Below are 14172 nucleotides of genomic sequence, written 5' to 3' on the forward strand. Positions count from 1 at the left end.
CATTGGGAAGTTTGCTTTTGCAAGTAAATACATTTGTAGTATGTTAAAATGACTTTTAAGATGATTTCAAAAGTACAATAGCTAAAAACAATAGAAATAATCAAAGGGCAAACTTAAACTAAAAAGAGATAATTCACAGCACAGTATTTCAATATCTAAAAATACATACCCTCTGAATATGTTCCATACTGTGCACAGCATCTCCTCTGAACACCTCAGCAGAGGCGTCTCTCCTCTCCTACCCCTCCGTCCTGCAGTCAGCGCATTGTTTTGGTGTTTGGTGTGACCTACACAGAAACAGAAAAAGGTTTATTTCCGACCTCCCGCAGAACATCTGAGTCAGTTCACTTCCAGCAAAACACTGAAAACGTTGGCCTTGTTAACCTAGCCGTGTCAGAAACGCAGTGCAGTGCAGGTTCTCTCGTGCCATGAGACTTCAGAAAGGTTATATGTTTGAAATGATTTAGTAATCCAGGGAATTCACAGCCGCCACTGACTGCATGTATTTATTTATGTGCTAAGTAACTTGTTTTAGAATTGTGAAGTCATAGTTATTTAAAGATCTAGTCTGTCATAGGAGGGAAAGCCAATTGCATATTAATTGTGATAAAAACTGCCATCTTGGTTTTTTGCACTGTAAACTATTACATTAAATGGTGCTCCTAATATTCTGATATCCAGGACTTTATGATTACCTGCAGATATTCGGCAGTGATAATAAGTCGAAGCCAAAGTCATTCAGGTTAAAAGAAAGATGTACTACATCAAGTTTTTCGGGTAAAAAGTGTGTACAAAGGGAGTTTTAGAACGAGGACACAGATTTCGCCGGCTTGATATCCTCGGGAAGGTTGTTGTGATCTCTAGGGGTTTGCACAGCAGAGACCAGCGGGCTTAACAAGTAATGACATGTTTCTCATTTTCAGACTCGAAGCAGTGAAGCAGCAGTGATATTATAGATTGCCAGTGACTTGTGCATGCTCGTGACATGATATCTGCCAGCTAAAGTAGGATTTCAAAACACCAGAGAGTAGTGTGGAAATGTACTCACCAGCTGGGGGTCAAGTGTCTAAAAAAAGGACACAAACAGGTGATCTTAATTCTGCACCTCTTATGAGAAATCAGTCTCTTGAAATATTATTTGATTTCAAATATTTGCTTTCTGGACAAAACGAGCTATCAAACCGAACATCTCCCAATCAGAATAATTTGTCAATTTAGCTAACATCAGATGTTGAGCTTCATTCTTGAGCTCTTTAAAAAGAAGCTCACAACTGAAGGATGATTTCCCTGAATAGCTATTTTTGCAATCACATCAACATAAAACAAATAATACGCATTTGAATGTATATATATTCATTTTATTTTATTTTATTTTTGAGAGCTACTTTCCAATACTGCTTGCAATGAACGTTGCTTCTATCGAGAAAACTGCTGCTGTCCAAGGTGCTGAAATGTAGCCTCAAGCATCTTATTTTCCTTAGCGCTCTTCACAGTTTGTGTTGCAGTTGTTAACAAGTTGGCAAAACAAAGTCTCATCTTTTTATCTGACTGCAAGACAATATGTAGACAAATATTCAGATTTTATTATTATTTATACAGTCTTTTAGAGGAATTAAGTTAGGTCGTTGTATTAAATTTGTTTCTAGTAGAGACAAAGGCAACAAGGGTTACTGAATTGAAACAGCTTTTTCTTATTTTATCCATTACACACACACAACCAATTCAGCACACAGAAATCATCAACATAATGCTGTTTTATTTGTGGCATGACTGGCTGTTATTATGGGGCAAATTGAGTTCAGCAGCAAATGGATGGGATACAATAAGTTGCATCGAGTGCAGTATCAACAGCACTTGTTTCTTTTTACTGCATCAAGGTCTTGACCTTAGTGGGTTTTTTCATTACATGTGTGGGAGAGCGTTGTTTGAGGTGACACCGAGTGTGATGAAGTGTTTCATCAGCTCTATACAGAAAGACCAAACATGTAAATAGATGAAATGATCTTCAGAGCTGCACTGTGCTTTCTGAAAGCAACTCAAATTATTTTTACATTTCATATTGGAAAGATGTCTTAAAGGGCCATGAGCGGGCTTGTGTTATGATTTACATAAATAAAATAAACTTGAAATCTGCTCATTGGTAAGGCATTTTGAATTACCCGTGTGTAGTCAAGGTGATCATTCAGCTTTATGTGATATTCCATATGACTCTGGCTCTCATTTGAGTGCAAGTCTGTGTCTCTCAAGCCATTATTTGTTGTGTCGGCTAATAATAATCCCCATTCAGTCCCCGCCCACACAGTCAGACTAGTTCATCAGCAGAACTTCTCATATTACACAGTTAATTAGATTCAAACACATGCTCGTGTAACTCACCCGTGCATTTGCTTCCGGCACCATGTCCCATCAAATTCTTGAGATTAAAGCGAATTAAGAGATTGTTTTTGATTAGATCCATTTTCATTTCATTGCCTCATCACAATTACAAAGTGCACTAACAAAGCTATTATGCCAGCAATCATATCCCGTTTAGGCAATCACGTTCCATTGGCTGATATGCTCTAATTAATAGTTAATAACTACAATGCGTACATGTGAATATGGAGTCTGAATCTTTTTATGTATCGTGGTACATAAGGTTCTTGAATATTTGAAGGGAAAAAAATGGTAGTTTCACTGTTTCAGTATGAATTTCCAACATATTTAAGTGTGTGCTATGTTGCCACTGAGCATACTTTATTGCATCAACTGTGTCATTGTGGCCCAAAGTAAATTAGATTTATAGTGTTTATTTCCCCTTTGCTTTAACTCGAGCCTGTTGAGGATGCCCTTTGGAGTCAGTCCATTTTCTGCAGATAGAAAATTAAATAAAATCATGACCTTGTAATTTGACTGGGTCATCATTTTATTCCATGCACTGGAAAAAAAAAATCATTCACAATTTTTTTTTTAAAGAAAATGGAACAGCGTCTCTTTTTATTCTCTTCACCTTCCTCCTCCTCTTCTGTGCGCAGCTCGCTATTGGTTTTTGTGTAAATAAGACAACACAGTAAGAGAGTGTGAAATTGAATTTTGACATCCAATGCAAAAGTTGGCTGAGGAAATAATACAAAAATTCTACACAAACTAAGCCCTCACTCTGTAAGATTGAAGACAGCCTTGTACATCACAGTAACCTTGACATAATCCTTTTTCCTGCACAACTAATTCTCTCTAGTCATCTCTCTGTCCGTCCTTCCTTCCTTTCTTCCTTCCTTTCTGCTGCACCAACAACAATCTGGTCATTATCGGCCTAATGCCACCATTTTACACAGATGGACTCTGCAGGCATGTTGCATGATGTCACATCCTGAAAATATGTTGTTGCAACTCGTAGAATCGTGCTCAAGGGAGAGAAAATGTCATTTTAGCCAAATACTAAGGCAGTTCAGTAGCAGACAAAATACCTTACTGTTCTGGCAGGATTGGTAACAGTAATATAACCTGTTTATCAAACAGACAGTGATAGTGTTATAGTTCTGTACTAGATCATATTTATCAAGTGCATTTATGAACTGTGGATTGTTACCTAACTGAATTCAATTAAAAATTCCCAACTATCTCCGTGAGACAGTGTGCCCAGTATTTTTAATATCTTGACAGATGTGTGGGAACTTTGACAGTGAGTCTAAAGTGATTTACTGTCAAACACATACCTAATTTTATCTAAACCCATTAGCTTGGAATAGTCACTTGCATATTTTAATGGCCTCTGTGCTGGCGGAACAGCGGAGTTTCAAAATAGCTCCCCCGATTTCCTCCACTATTTCCTCTGCTGTGTTTGGTATTGAAGTGAAAATAAAATAAAAAATAAATCACAAACAGCTCTGCTAATATCCCACCTCTTTTTGGGTAGTTCTTCAATGTGCACTGGAGCATAAGATTAAGATCCATTTCATAGTATTTTGAATAATTCTCAATGGTATAAATTCACACAGGATTTCGACTGTATCTGCCTATTTGATTTATTACAGAGCATTGCCCTGTAATCACCCCGCCCCCCTCCACCCGCGCCCCCCTCACACCCTTTAATTCTTTTTTTTTCCCTTTTTATTCTGCTACATAATACTGTGACAGCACAGGAACAACGGGGTCTTCCCCAAAGAAAAAAAAAAAGTCCTTATTGCCCTCCACGGAACATGAACGTGTATTTCATATCCTTACTTACGAGGTCTACTCTGCTGTAGCCAAATCACAGAGACATAACATATTAGCCACTTCAGTTGTCAGAAAATAAAACTGTTCAACCATAATGTATTGAACTGTGTACTACTACTTTGTAGAATTAGTCCGTTTTATCACATTGGTTGGGAGTGACTGTGCCGTAATATGTGCTGTGCCAGTTCCAGACCTCTGAATCTCTTGCCCACTTCTCTGATCTGTTCAGCAGTTCATTTAAATCTGTCGTTGTTTCCACTGAGTTTCCACCAGTTCGAAAAGCGGTTGACCAATGAGAGCTTTGTAAGAATGGCGATAGGGTTAAACAGTGGCGCCTTGTAGCTGTGATCCTGTTCGAACTGTGAAGTACAAAATACAACTGACAAGTGTTTTGTTTTTTGTAGCTGCATTCACTCACTGACATTATGACAAATAGGATTATCAGAGTTTAATGGTTGTGTTGTGGCGGTAACTTTAGCGCAGAAACATGTATGTGCATTTGAGGAAACCTTGACGTCAAAGGTATTCTACAACGGGACGGGTAGTTTTTGTGCTTCCTATAAAATATAATCCTGCCGGTGCCACCACGGTTAAATACAATGACGTAACTAGCTAGCTACTTGGCTAAAAAATGAATTGTGGTGACAGATAAATGGACATTAAAGTGGCAACAACCTTGGGTGAAACCGACTGAAGTACAACCTGTCGGAGGTCAACACCCAAAAAATATGGACTCCTACTGTGAGGCGCTGGTAAATCACATGAACTAGACAAATGAAAAAGTTGCTCCCAGATGTAAATCATGGAGGCTTCTTGTTCATAGCCTTGACAAGTCTCCAAAGAAGTGAGCCTCTGAAATGCAACAGATGTGGACATTCATAAATCTGACTGGGCCGCATGGTGGTCTAGATGTAATAACATTTATCATACATCTCTGGAAAGCTGTTATATCCAAGTGGATGAGATCACGCTGCCCTGTTTCTGTGTGGGAACACCGCGTACAGAATGAAAGGGAATAAGTCAATACTGAGTGGGAAGACAAAATCGCTGCACAAAGTCATTCATGGGGGAATTACCATTATTGGATCAAAGTCTCCCCCATTCCTAGCAGCCTGCCAGCGTTTTCTGTTGAGGTCCTCATGGTGCACCGCTATCAGTCAGCAAAGCACGGCTCTATAAAGAACAGTGGCAAAGATTCAATCAGTGATGTCTCAGGAATGTATAATGGGCATTCATAAATAATGTAGGATGCTATATTGCAAAATCCCCATGTGTAAGCCAATTTGCTAATTAATTTTCATAAGATAGCATTATTACACCCTGAGTCATTTGTCTCACATTGTATTACCAAAACCTTATCATTTCCAAGAAAAAAAAACGAAAAAAAAAAACTCCCATCAATCATTATTTCATACTTGTATGTGTTTATCTTTCTGTCCAGAGTAGAAAGGGTGGAATGACAAAATGCATCACAAGAGCTGATAAGACGCTTCCACTCACTTTTGCAGAAAACAAAAATGACCAGTTCACGTCATGGTCTCCTTTTACTGAGAGCAGATACAGAGATCACAGCTTTGTTGTTCCTTTTTTTTAATGGTTGTTTAGACGGATCATCATGTTCATGCTAATCAGAGCGGTAACCCATTAGCGTACACGCCGTTTCAGTGCCACTGTATTATATTAAAATAGCTTTACAAGTGCAGAAACTCTATTTATCTCACAAAACAGTGAGTTTGCTTGAGTCCCAGTCATCAAACAGCGCCAGCTTTTAGGTCGGGCATTTGACAGACAGCCGTTAGAGTCTCTGCTTTGATTGGCTGTTGGAAGTGGACTGTAACCCTCAGGAGTATTTTATTATGTGACAATACAAATGACTTACTTAAATGATGTTGCCGTATCCTTCCCAACCGGCGATTGTCAAGTCATCCTGAACAAACAAGTAGTGGAACAAATGACTGAAAATGAAAGGTTCATCCTTTATCAAAGCTTGAAAACAGTCGGCTCCTTGTCACATCAGGAGGAGCAGACACGTCGACAAAACCACATCAGTGGCCCACGAACACACACACACACACACACACACACACACACACACACACACACACACACACACACACACACACACACACACACACACCATGAAGTGCCGCATTTTAGAGGCACAAAGAATACAACTGAAATTTTAAAGGGGAGACACACATTCTTCAGCTAAATTAAACAAATATAAATATAATTTGTATTTGGGCTTTCAGTTTACTGATTCATCTGATGGACTCACTTCTGTTAGCCTATGGGATTCATTCAAATTCATCCAAATTTAGATTCATCCAAAGGCACATTTATACAGTACAGTGAAGGGATACCATCCAGCGTGCAAACATGAGGTTTTTCCTTCATTTAGTCATTTCTTTTAATTCTCTGTATCATGGGAATGTAGACAAGAATAGCCAAACTGAATGAGTCATCAGATATGAAACATGAACCATGGCGTGAAGAACTGGATGAGTCCAGAGCAAATGTGAAGTAGGCTGAAGAAATTGCCATATACAGTCATCTCTAAGGCTGCGGAGGCTTTCGGGGGGATATCGTGGCAGAGGCAGTGCAACAGCAGGGTTTACAAAATAATGTAACTCTAAATTAAACATTTCATTACTTTTATGAATGTCACTGATCTATATTTAATCAAAACCAACAAAATCTTTGTCTCACACATTCATATATTGTATTTTACGGTTTACCACAATTAAATAACACTTAAAAATGATTTCTGCCATCATTCTAACAGTTAAAACGGCTAAAAATGCTGAAATCTTCTTTCATCTAAATCTTATTCTTTGACAATGTCTGGAAACAGCAAACACACTCAGATTTCACTTCTCTGTATTCAACAATTGTTGCTGTTTTGTTACAGCATCAAAGCAGTTCAAATATTACATTTGCAAAGATCATGAAGGTACTTTTCATTATAGCAAATGACATTTGTCTGTTATAGCTGTAATACAGCTAATACTGAATTATGATGAAATTTAGTACAACGTTAACCACAAGCTGAAGCAGCAGAGATTACAAGAGAGTTGAATCATCACCTCTCTGATGTAGTCTATGTAAAACTTCTCATTATGAGCTTCACTAATGCACATGATGTACAGATGTACAGGAGATTTGATTCCCCGCGCCCTCTCATCTGAGTCTTACTGTTGAGATTATCACAACACTGGATTCTTCTGAAAGTGAAAGTACAAAGGGAACATTTCACCTTTAAGAAATTCCCAAACTGCTATCATGAGATTCAATTCTATTTCAATTAAATTTCCTCTTTTATAAAGTTTAAAATAACAATTCCGCTCAGTAAAGTTAACTTTCACTGTTCCAAAAATATGCAGTCAAATTTTGTTATTACATGTTTGCAGTGCCAAACACGAGATAAAACAATATGACTGTGTAGAGGACATTGTTTTACTAAATATGATTTGTTTTGTAACTAACATATTGAGGGTCAAAGTGAAAGCCACATTTTACACTTGAATACAATCTATTAATAACTATTGTACGTTTAGTTTTACAGATGTATTAGCATTGACCTAATTTGGTGCTGCGCATTTGCAGTCACTCAAGAAGAAGCACACAATAACCTACAAAGTACTCAAATGTTAAAAAAAAAAAAAAAAAACATCCAAGATTTATTTTGTCTTGATTTTGTTGTTGTTATTTTTTTCTGAAGCAGGTGCATTCTTTAAATCGCCGTTGTAAAATGTTGAGTGCGACCGTGTTGCTCTTCATGACAACATCTTGTTGGCTTCAAATCAAGTCCGGGTGTTTTGACAGCATTAACACCTTTATAGCGAGATATAAGGTTTTATTTGCTTTGAATGGTTTGTGTTGTTTTGCTTGAAGTGAAGAGAAAATGGCACAGGCCCTGCTTCTGATCGGAGTACAGACGGAAATGTGATTTCTACCACATACTGACAGGTCAAGATGTGACTGAAAAACATATCTGAATAAGTGTTGCATTTGAGTGTAAAGACTTTGATGCAGTATTAGAGGAGGGCAGAGTGAAACAAGAAGCTAAGTACGACAAGTTCTGTAATTCACTGACAAACCCGTTTCTTTTTTTTTCCTCGATTGTTTTCTGATGTCATTTCTGAAGCATCCAAGAGCAAGTTCTCTCTGAATCCTGCCAAAACAGTTTCTCACTCAATTAATTGGAGATTTTCTGTGCCTCTCTTTTCGTCTATGCTGCCGCACTTCCACTTTGAATGTCTGTCATGCTCTCTCAAGGTTGTGTTATTTTTTTTTTTTTAATCTGAGCTGCTGCATCAGGATCAAATAAGTGCCCGCAGTGACACTGGATGATGGTCGTTCCCTGCCCCTGTCACAGCTTTAGGGAGTATTCACCGGATGTCAATAAAGCCCAACTGTAATTGAAGCAGACAACATGCTGCCTGGAAGGTGTTATGACGAGACATATTCACACTTTCTATCCATTACGGTTTCAGGGAGCACCATTATATTCATCACACTTTTTAAGTTGTACAAAATGTGTAAAGTTAAATACTGTCAAAGTAATTATAAAGTATTACAAAAAGAAAAAAACTTGACATAAAAAGGTATTCAGATGTCTATAATGCCTTCCAAGAGTTGCTATCACTGTTACTGTAAACATTCAAAAGGTTCTGTCTTTTTTTAAAACGGGGCACAGATGCAAACACAAGCACAAATCTCCAGGTGCAAACACAAAGAGGCCTGAGCAGCAAATCTTTGCCATTTTGGTGACCACAGGTGCTGACGCCAAGCAGGCGCTGCAGGGCACAATGTAGAAGACATGCTGAATACATTATTAGTTGGAGGAACGCAGAATCAGCAGGTGGAGTCGGGGTGAGCTACAGTAATGACCAATCCCACGTGCTCCTCTCATCCCGTTTAAAAAGCAGCGACAGGTGAAATGGAGGCTGAAAAACAAGAGAGAGAGTAGAAAGGTTCGTTTTCAAGAGGCAACTGCAGTTAAATAAAAATAATCAACGCTGCCGGTGAACAGGAAGCTGATTGCTGCTGCAGCTGAAGGAGCATCAACATGGCTTATCGTTGTATATAGTTGTTCAAACACGTCTGCTTTATGAGGACTTTATAAACTAAATACAAATGATGTATCATTTAACATGAATTTGAATTCCCATCCTTTCTGGTATTAGAAACCTTTACAGCAATCATTACAGATGATTAATGTGAAGCAACACCAGAAGGAAACGTTTAGTTGACCCTGCCTGTAAAAGTGGAAACTAGAAAAGACAGATGTTGCAGAATAAATGGCAACCAAATGGTGTCAAAAAATGTATTAAACTATAAATATTTAGTGTTTTAATCTGAACCGCAGCGTGAGCTGCCATTTGAAAAAGTTTGGTTCAAAGGTTGATCGTTGCTGAACTCTGAGTTATTCGTCCGGTTTATTTTTCTTAGCAGGCTGACGCAATTGAATTGGCACAATTTACAGTTGATGCATTGATGAATGCATGAATCTATGGTTACACCCCTTGTAAACATCAAACTGGAACACTGGCATAAATGTGTTAATGCATTCCTGTTAAATTTTTAATTTGTTTTCATTCTGCCAGATCCGTTGTACGTTGCATTTTGCATCCAGTCGATCCTCCAAAAAAAAAAAAAAAAAAAAATTCATATTCATGAGAATTCTCTGTAATTTGGCTCTAACAAGGACAGACTATATCACAGATTCAAGAACCTGCACCCAGTTCATATCAATATTTCAGGCAAGAAATCCAAACAGATCAAAGCTACTTTTACAACCTTTTTTAGGGGTTGACTTTGAAAGACTTTGGGTTTCCTTTTCATGCACACTAAGTTTATATTTTAAATACGCTCCTTGACAAGTGAACACTGACAGGTCGATGTTTTTAAAACAAACCTTACATTTCAGCATAATCGATGGGCTTCAAACATTATGTTTCTTCTGGCTTATTCTTGATTGAGCTCTGAAACAGCCACAGACATGTTGGAGCCACCAGAGCATTCATTAGAACAGATGATCTGGAGTGAAAAACATTTTCATCCCTCTCCATCTATATGAGATGAGGGACTTGGCTCTGTGTGATTACAATAATGTATTTCCTAGCAACCACTGTTCATGTTTACTTGACTAAACTGAGCTGAGACAAACGTTGGAGGGGAATCGGATGAAATGTTGGCCTCATTGAGGGCACTGGGGGATTAACTGACTTTAGCTCAATCTTCAAAGCAAAAGAAAAAAAATCCTCTATCATCAAGCAAACTTTTGTTCAAAATTAGAATCCATAAATTTTTGCCGGATCAATGGCTGCACATAATCCATGCAAAAGGCCCCATTACATATGCAGCATAATGCTCCACCACGACAGTCTGCAACAAAAACAAGAGGCTCTCAGTCTCCTTTATTCTAAGCATTAATAAATGAATGTCCATGTGTTTTCTGAAGGTTGCAGAGACTTTCAAACAGGCAAATATAATGCACCCAACCTCCCCACACGAGTTACTTAAACACCATAAAGCAATAATCACCTATGTTCCTAGCTTCCTTCTATGCAGCCGCAATGCCATTTATCTCCTCTTAACTTTCTTTGATAGGTCGTTAAACCGGTCTTGGAGCTGAGAAGTAAAGCACTGAATCATGTCACAGGTTCCATCTGCTGGCATGTCTAATCTAGGGCAGAAGGGCCCGAGTACATATGGCTGCCATATAAAGTTTTTTATAATAATTGGAAGTGACCGAGCCATGAGACACGTTATGTGACAATGAAAAGATTTTCTAAGAGAGGGAAGAAAGAAGCAGAGACGGATACAAAGGGAGCGTCGGGGCAGACGGTGACAACAGAGACATTTTGGTATCTGTGAGTATCTCGCTGTTCCCCTCGGCTCTGAATGTTCGCTCCAGATTTCAGAAATCACAGCAACGTGTACCTCCTACGAAGCTAAAGTCACGGCGCAGCAGTGGGAGCTGACTCAGCACGTACTCGTGCGAGTGGTGAGCCCTGTCCTGCCAGATGAGCACTTGTGTCTCTGCAGCGTTGAGGAATTGCGAAGTTCTCAAAAGGAAGACTTCTGCAAATCTGCCACAAAGTATTTATTGACTTTACTGGTCGAGGGACGTAACTCGATGTTAGATGTGATTACACGAGGAAAAGAAAAAGCAACGCGGACTTTCTCACACGTGTGTTGAAAGTATTCCCCCGTTCTAATACCGTGCGCTCTCTTCTTACTTTGGTTTTAGCCCACTGAATGTGTAGAATGACCTCCCCTCTCAGGGAGTTGTCAAGATATTACCTTTGAAATGTCTGCTACGTTATAAAGTGCGAGTACGTTAACAGTCCACTGGCAGCCGGGGGAATTGAACTTTAAATGCTAATATAGAGTGCTGAATAGAGCATTAAAATTTGCTGCCGTCAAGCCGTGCTCAGCCGGGCCGACACATCGCTGACTGTGTGTCAGAAAATTCAAACTAAGTGACCGATCAATTTGAGGGGACCCACCTATTCAGGAAGGAACAGATGAAGTTGTTACCCAGCTCTCGGCTGTGACTTTGATTCACAGTATTAAAGTCAACAAATGCACTTTTTTTGAGTCATAATACAGCGGTTTGGTTTCATAGAAAATGGATTGAACATTAACAATATGTTGTGTTATCACCAGCTCAATGTGGCCACAACATTCCCTCTTTTTACCTCCCGTGTATTTCTTCATGTGTTGTATAGTCCGAGTGTAGACACCTAGCAGTGTTAGGGTGAGCAAAGGACTGACTTTCTCTCAAAAATTGCTTTGTACAATGCTTCAAAAATATTGTAGTACAAATACATCATATAATTGTGTATGTTCAGGTCAAATTTTGATAACAAACAAAACTTCATTTGTAGGTTGCAGAATTTTTACTGGCTCATTTTATTAATCATTTTCAGGCTCTATTCTATTGTTATAATATGAAGTTGGCATATTTCTGCCAACTTCATATTACTTCTTCAAGACTGATTTAAACATATTTTAGTAAACTTAAATCGCAGCAGAAAAGCTGAAAGAAACACTAAAATGTGAAGAAAAAAAAAATTGGATTTTTATTCCGATGTTTGGACGAGTGCGTGTATTTTCATTTATTATCTATTAACTTTTCATTGGTTGATTTTTACATTAAAAAAAAAAAAAAAAAAAAAAAAAAAAAGTCAATGCATTTGTGATACCAAAGAAGCTTTCAAGGTTAAATTAATGAAACAAAGAAGCTTTTCATTTAGGCTCGATCCACTGGAGCTTTTATTGCACTTTAGGTCCCACACTCACTATAATTGGGCTCATCATTCATATATTAAATCCGATTCATTAAATGTATCAAAATTCAATATAAATCTAATTCCTAGGAAGTGCTTTTAAAACTATCAGTCAATAATTAGGAAATTGCATTTTCCTTCTCCCCAAAAAAGAAAAATCTGAACACTGAGTATAGACCCTGTAAAGCTGTCTTTACACACGCCATCTGGATTGTATGTATATATGTGTGAGCATATGTACCATACATACAACGATGATGACAGATTAACATGCACGTACATGTACTGTATGTGTGATGCTGTTTGAATCCATCTGGAAATGAAAACATTGCTTTGATTTAGAGAATGGATGATGATGACGTTGAAAATAACTGTTGTCTCTGTTAGAGGGAACCAATACATGAGAAATTCTTTGCGGCTGTCTATTTCCCAGGAAACCAAAATTGGCTGAATTAAATGTACGAACCATTTGTTTTATAAGAAAAACTAAATCTACATTTGTATTCAACTCTTTGCACCGACAATTTCATCACACAAGGAAACCCGCTGACATGAATGCCGAATCACTGACTCTCAGCTCCTGAATATGCAGAGCATTAACCACTGACTCTATAATAGTCTGTGTTCTTTAGCATTTCAGACAGCTGAAGAAAACCTGGTTCTTTTTTTTTCTTTTTTTCTATCCTCGGGGCAGGGTTATTTGGTTTTCCCCTAACCCTCAGAGTAACAGAGCTGCCTGTAATGTCTGCCTGTGGAAATATTTGTGTCTCTGTGGATACCGAAGCAAACATCGTGAACATCCACGCACATATTCTGTCAGGATTGTTTTAACATTTTTACCCTGCGAAATACATCGTTAACCGCAGTCAAAAACAACAAGACCAGGCGCGGCATAGCCAGTGGTTCTGTTTGTTAATACAATGAATGCCATGTTGGTTTTTTCTTTTTTTCCTTATTGAGAATCAAGTCAGAGCGAACAATACAGACAAAATTACCTCGAGCAATTTCCTTGAAAACATAACCGATCATAGATGAACACCACAGGATGCTGGTCAAATTACAAACCGGTGATTTTTGTGTAGTTGTGTCAAACTGAACAAATGAGCACATCTGAATTCAAAGCGTCTTCAACACAGGACTCATTAAAAATGTGTGCTATTGTTCTCCGCTCTGCAAAAATAACTTGAATAAGATCTGAACTCTGGTCTGCTTTACAAATAGCTAAAATACTCTTTTTTTTTTAAGTCTCCTTCTTCATGTGACACCACCTAATGTGTATACGTTTGCCAGAGTGTTGATAATTAATGTTACCGCATTGTAATTAACACTATTTCGGTGGAATATGCTTAGTGATTTTGGTGTTTTTTTCCCCCTGTGATTTATCAGGGAATTTGCACGTTGGAAGGTGAGGAACACTGCGATCGAGAGAAGGGACCTCATCCGCAACCCCGTGCCACTCATGCCTGAGTTCCAGCGCAGCGTACGCTTGCTGGGCCGCAGACCCACGACTCAGCAGTTCATTGACACTATCATTAAGAAATATGGAACCCACATTCTCATCTCAGCCACCCTGGGAGGTAAGAGAGGTTCACTTACCCACTTCCATGCTTGATTAACAGGCTTTTTACTCATGTATTTGTGGTTCACTTCACGTCAATAAAATACTTTATAGGTA

The 14172-nt window shown here is 38.4% G+C and overlaps 1 protein-coding gene across 1 annotated transcript in view; it reads left to right on the forward strand.

Moving 5' to 3' along the window:
• Window positions 1–14172, forward strand: part of brinp1 (bone morphogenetic protein/retinoic acid inducible neural-specific 1) — a 103855-nt gene that overhangs the window by 34254 nt on the left and 55429 nt on the right. The window contains exon 3 of the mRNA XM_069171481.1: window positions 13884–14074. Coding sequence (XP_069027582.1) covers window positions 13884–14074 — 191 coding nt within the window. The remainder of the gene's footprint in view (window positions 1–13883; window positions 14075–14172) is intronic.

This window comes from Embiotoca jacksoni, unplaced genomic scaffold (genome assembly GCF_022577435.1).
Source record: "Embiotoca jacksoni isolate LCO1_2020_lvr unplaced genomic scaffold, fEmbJac1.0.p SCAF_10, whole genome shotgun sequence".
Taxonomy (NCBI): Eukaryota; Metazoa; Chordata; class Actinopteri; family Embiotocidae; genus Embiotoca; species Embiotoca jacksoni.